This window comes from Acyrthosiphon pisum, chromosome A1 (assembly GCF_005508785.2).
Source record: "Acyrthosiphon pisum isolate AL4f chromosome A1, pea_aphid_22Mar2018_4r6ur, whole genome shotgun sequence".
NCBI lineage: Eukaryota > Metazoa > Arthropoda > Insecta > Hemiptera > Aphididae > Acyrthosiphon > Acyrthosiphon pisum.
In genome coordinates this window covers 25,142,594-25,148,987 of record NC_042494.1, presented here as the reverse complement: position 1 = coordinate 25,148,987, position 6,394 = coordinate 25,142,594, and the positions used below count along the sequence as shown (strand labels likewise).

The 6,394-nt window shown below is 31.2% G+C and overlaps 1 protein-coding gene across 5 annotated transcripts in view; it reads left to right on the top strand.

The window, feature by feature from the left end:
• The window catches only part of LOC100159656 (otoferlin), a 158,687-nt gene that overhangs the window by 137,873 nt on the left and 14,420 nt on the right, over positions 1-6,394 (top strand). For all 5 annotated transcript variants that reach the window (XM_016807691.2, XM_016807690.2, XM_029486841.1 and 2 more), the window contains one exon: positions 1,299-1,455. In XM_016807691.2, the coding sequence (XP_016663180.1) occupies positions 1,299-1,455 (157 nt within the window). The remainder of the gene's footprint in view (positions 1-1,298; positions 1,456-6,394) is intronic.

Below are 6,394 nucleotides of genomic sequence, written 5' to 3'. Positions count from 1 at the left end.
TTTTTTACAACAGTACCACCGTTCTAGATTTTTTTTTAAGTACTTGTGGAAGCGAAATTTGTACACACCAATCACAAATAAATCCCGTTGTTTTTCGCTAAACATAGTTTTAATTTCAGACGCCATAGTTATTCAAAGTTAAAAACTTGGTTTTTAGTGAAAAGTAACACGTGATAATAAGTGAACCGTTTACACTGCACTGAGACAATAATTGTGTTTGTAACTCATTAGAAAATTATCAAAGTTATAACGTAATCGTTTTTATTAAATCTATAATAAATTGATAATAACCAATAATTTCGCCTTTTAAGATATCACAGGTAATGGGGACGCAATTCAGACGTACTCAAGAAAAACCCGGGACGCAATTAGTATTATACCTTTTTATACCTTTTTATACGGGACGCAATTCGTAAGCAGCGGATAAATTGATTACAGTTTTCATAATAATTAGTCTTGAAATATTTAATAACACAAAAACGAGAGACAATACTAATTACAATTAATTGTATAAATCATTAACACTGTTATGCTATTTTTGAACACATAACTTAACATGACTTATTTGATTTTATATAATTATAAATTATACCTAGAAAAAGCACTGTTAATTGTTTAGATTATAATATCATAAGTGTAGGCAGAAATCTCAATTTTTTTTTTATTTTATACATTTTTAAACAGTTTTCATGCATAACGTAATAATTGTTAATTAATATGAAAGTGAATAGATTTTACCAATATCTTACCGGTTACCGATATGCAATGGTTTTTTTCTTTGTTTATAGGTTGATATAAAATAATATAAAAACGTACAATTTAACTGAGTACAAACAAATTACATGAAAAGCACCTTTATATTCTTAATTATTAACGTAAAAATAATAAATAATATTAAGCTAAACGATAATAAGTATTATTTTTCTTTCGACTTATAATATATTTTCTTCAACTCAACCCCAGTGGTTTTTTAACAGTAGCCAAAGTGATTGTAAACAATATAACTAAAACAGTTGTGCGTAAATAAACATCAAATAGTAATTAAAAATATTTGTGTATTGGATGAAACCCGAGTAGGTAGGTACTCTAAACTTTTAAGAAACAATAAAAAGGTTCTGAGATCGAAAACGGTTTCGTTCATTATTTTTTTTTACCACATTTTTTTTCAATTATTTATTTTTTTAGATTTATTTTTAGTAATTAAAAAAAACAGACCTAAACGAATCTTTTATTTTTTTCCTTATTGTATAATTCCAATATAAAAATCACTATAACGTTGGTGTGCCGTGACATTTCAGAGCATCAATTTTATCACAAATGGGCACTTCTCACCGACCCCGACGACATAGCTGGCGGACCCAAAGGATATCTAAAATGTGACATCAGCGTAATCGGAAAAGGAGACACTATTAAAATACCACCAAAAACAGAAAAAGATGAAGACGACATTGAGGCGTAAGTTGTACATAATAAAATATTATTTTTCTAAGGAGGTGTATTACAAACGAAAGTTTTGTTTCTCTAATAAGTTATTAAGCAAAATAAAGTCTACAACGTGTATGGTTATAACGAGTTACCAGCTACAAAGAGTAAAATACAATCAAATTATTAAATAAATGTTCGGTTATAACAAGCCGGTCGCTATCTTTTTCCTATTATATACATATTATTTAAGTCAACCAGCTTGTTATATTTCATTTACCTATTTATTTTTGATCTGTAAATCTTTAATCGTAATGCACAACATAGGTAGGTATTGACAAAATCTCAGGTGAGCCATCGGCAGTTAATCCTGAATTGCGTTCTGATTGTCATCCGGCTGGTTACTGTGATTGGATCGGTTATAACAAACACTCGTTGTAAGGTATAATATAATGAGCTACCGGTTATTACGAAAAAAAAATTTGGCTAGCCCTTGAAACTCGTTATAATCGATTTCTACTGTATACTCGTATTGTACTGTTATTAACTTATTCTATTACTTTATATTATTGTATTATAGTAGGCTACCAACCTGTATATTTACTACTTGAATCTATTTAAATAAATTAATAAAATATCCTTTGAAATAAACTGCACTGACTCACCGTGAAAATCGTTTATCGTATTCAATAGTTAATAATTAAATTTAAATTTAACATATAAATTACAGTGACCTACTCAGTGACAAAGTACACCCAAACACAGCAAAGCGACGATCCCTTGTTTTTTATTTTTATTTTTTTAACGATTGTAAATCGTATCCTTTTACAGACCATTCTTATAATTCCAAGAAAATCCTTTGCTACGTATTAAAAGTGTTGTCCCCTTTGTCAAATTAATCTGGTAAGATTGTGTTTGTGGAATTATCCGTGCAAAATATTGTAAATGTATAACTGTATTCACCGTCCCATTGTGAATACCTAAGTGGGCATAAACGAAATATCATACGTATTAAATCCTCGAATTTTTAAATCATCAATAGCATATTTTATTTGCTTACTCAGGTCTCAGGGAGAATATTGCTCAACTTTTGATTAAAAATGTTCCACAAGAAAAATAGTAGAAGGTTTATAAATAATACATTATTATGTTCGCGAGCTGCAAGTTATGATGTTTATATTTTGTGTTTGTGTTAAATTTTTTTCGCAACATCAAGCTATATATTATTTTTAATTTTTGAACATTTGAATACATAATAATTGAATATTTTGACCTTATAGTTTTAATAAATGTTCGTGGTTTACTCTACCACCCCACTCCAGCTATTGTGTAGAAACTTTTCATGTTTATGAATAATAGACTACTGTTGGTTCAATGTTTGTTCAACGCTGCCATAATTTAAAATAAATGAAATTCCCTATAAATAACTAAGAAAAAATAGTAAACATTTTTGTCTTATTTTTCAAAATCGTATTTCAAGTACACAAAAAAAAAAATCAAAATGTAAAATTATGGTTTTGCGTGTAAAAAAAATCACTAGAATTGATAGTATATTACTATGACGGAAAAAAGAGAAAATTCTATACTGCACGCACTTCCCAGTGGGAGACACTGCAGCTATAGAGAGTAATTTTGCTGGCTGTGGGCGAGTAATCTGGTCTGATCACGATACTGTAATAATAATAATAATAATAATAATAATAATAGATGTTATCTTTGGAGGGGGGTTTGAGTGTCGATATATTGTTTTCAATTAGGGAATTGAAGAGGTTCCAATTGGCTTCTTTAACTTTCCATCTTGAAGGATAGTATAAGTCGTTTTTGTTTGACGGGTCGGTGAAGGCTATTTGGATGGGAATGTGGTCGCTGCTGTAGATATCTGGGAGAACATTCCACTCGAGTTTATGTGCAAGGGCAGTATTAGAGATCGAAAGGTCGATAGCGGAAAATTTCTCATTTGAAGGATTTATTCTGGTAGGTTGGCCGGTGTTTAGTAGTACTAGTGAGGAGCTCTTCAATTATTTTACCTCTTGTGTCAGTTTTGTACGATCCCCAGTTAGTGCTGTGGCTGTTAAAATCACCAAATATTATGAAAGACTGTTGGAGTTAATGGGTGATATTTTCTATGTCAGTGAGTGTGAAATTTTTTTGATTAGGTAAATATAGGTTACATATGGTTATTTTATTATGAGGCAAGGTTATTGATACCGCAACAGCTTCTAGATCACTGGTTATGTGTATTTCTTCGCTAGGGTATTCTTGGCTAACAAAAATTACTACCTCGCCACTGGCTCAGTCGCACATATTGCGGTTTTTTTTTATAAATATTGTATTGGGATAACGAAGGTATGTTTCTGTCTGTGAGGTTTGTCTCTTGTAGACATATTATGGTAGGAGTATAATCTTTAGTAAGTAATTGGAGTTCTTCAAATTTTGAGTAGAACCCGTTCAAATTCCATTGGATAATAGGTATTTATCATAGGTTTGGAATGTAGATTTAATAGGGTTGTTTATGTGTATTATAGGTATGTTTTTATGTGGGGGTTTAGTTTGATGGCGCGGGCTGGGTTTGGAAGAGGAGATTAGACAGTTTAGTTAGTCGACTTTTCAATTTCGATCAGTAACCAGTGGCCAAATTTGATCTAATATGTCCATTAAAGGCGATATACCGATATTTACCTCTTCAGTGAGTGAATGAATATTGATAGATTTATTTGTAAAATTTTCAAGTATGTATATAAATTGAAGATATGGAATAGGTAAATAGTCATTTAGTGTAAAGAACTTTTCTATTGGTTTTATATGTTCATCCTTAGTTGTGCTGCCTAATCTGTTAGTTGAATTTGATCTGGAACGAATTTTAGCTTTCTTTATTGTTTTTTCTTTTTTGACCGTGATGTTTGCGGATATTTGATTATTTTAGGAATCTGGTGGTTTTAAGGACGATGCATCGGAGATTGGTCTTTCGTATGTATCCTTTTTTGTTAGTGTTGATGGGAGTTCTTCATTATTATCGGATAAAAGAGGTGCCTCGGAAGTGATTTCTAAGGTCCAATCCATATTTGTAGGTATCTGATTTCCATCGAGTTGGGAGTTGGTGGGAGAGGAATGTGTATCATCTTGTGTAAGTGCGAATTGTGTATCGTTGGTGTTGTTGAGATCGTTGATTGCATTTGTGTTGATTGTAGGTTCAATTGTAGAATTTTTTTCGGAGTTTTTTTTGCAGTCATTGGATTCGTGCCCAACCGCTTTGCATAGAAAATAGGTTAATGTGTCATCCGTGAAGAATATTCTAAATTGATTATAGTTTTGGGTGATTAGCATAGAGCTGGGCAGTTTATGGATATCTTCATGGTTAATGTATACTTGCCTGCGAAAGCTCATAATATTCCCGTAGCTTTCCATATTGATGCCGGCTTTTAGGTGATTAATTTGCGAGATGGGGTTTATATTTATATGTTTTAATGCGTCTAATATTGCTCGGTTAGAGATTGACGGACATACGTTAGATATGACAACGCGTTTGGTCGGGTTAACCAGTCAGCGTGTTTGGATTAATTGGTCATTATTTTTTATAGTCTGTGTTTGTTGCATTAGGTTGTCGAGAACTTGTTTACTGGATAAAAATATACAGAAGCGTTGGTTTGAAATACATGAAACAAAGATAATGTTGATGGGTTTGACTATTTTACCGATGGCGATTATGTACTCAATTTGAGGTATTCCACCGATAGAATTGAACACTATTGCTTGTTCTCTGCTCGCAGTGTTTTCCGTTGCAGTCGCCGTAGCGAAGCTCATGCTGGTATTTGTGTGAGTATGCGTAGGTTTAATCGAGTGTGCAGTTGACGATTGAGAGTCATTAGTGTGGGTTAATTGATTTGCGATAGCGGCCGAGACTGGTGTGTTATCGGTGGAACGAGCGTGAGTGGTCGGGTGTTTATTCTTGGACGGCGATTCGGGTGGGGAATGGTTGATAGCAGTGTTGTGCTTAGATAAAAAAAAATTATCTAGATATAGATAGATACTGTAGAAATTAAAGTTATCTGGATATAGATAGATAAAATAATTTTTATCTAGATATTTATATAAGGTATTACCTCAAAATTAAAATTTATACTAATAATTGAAAATTAAAATTAATTTGTATTTTTATTACAATATTTACATAATTAGACAATATTCCAAGCATGCTAAAGATAAGTTGGTAACATCATATTATTACCCCAAACATAAAAAAAGATTCTGAATAATGCGAAAAAAAGTTATTTTGTGATACTCATCTGTATTTAATGAAGTCTTTATTTTCATTCGCATCAAACATAAAATTGCGTACACATGGTGAAAACTGAAGACCCAGGCTTTAATAATTGACATATCAAATTTACTTAATTTGTACTGTAGAAACTGTGGTGTTATTGAAATTCTTATTAAATAGTTATACATTTAAAGTTTAAGCCCAATAAATATTTATTAAATTATTTTGTAAATTTAAAGAAATTTTGAATATCATATAACTATATTATGAGTAACCATTTCCCTTTTTACTGGTATATTACAGAAATGCTATATTCCATAGTTTTAACATAGAATATATGAATAATAAATATATTTAAATATATTTTTATATAATATAATAATATAATATTCTATAATATTCGGCTTACGTTTACCTATGATCTGAAGATAGGGAATGAGCCCGTAAACTAACATGATGTTAAACCCTGTTTACCCGTAGGACCTATGGTGGCATAGAGTATACTCTAAGGGTATCTCTAGTTCTAATTTTTATAAAGGCTCTTTCGGCGTTCGTAAAACCATAAATCGTATACGGGCGTGAGACTTCCCCGTATGGGTCATATTATAAAATTATATAAATAATTCGCATCTCCTATGCATATTAACATAATAAATCGTCATTATTCAACAGTTATAATATACTATAATAGTAGTTTATATCTGTGCATTATTC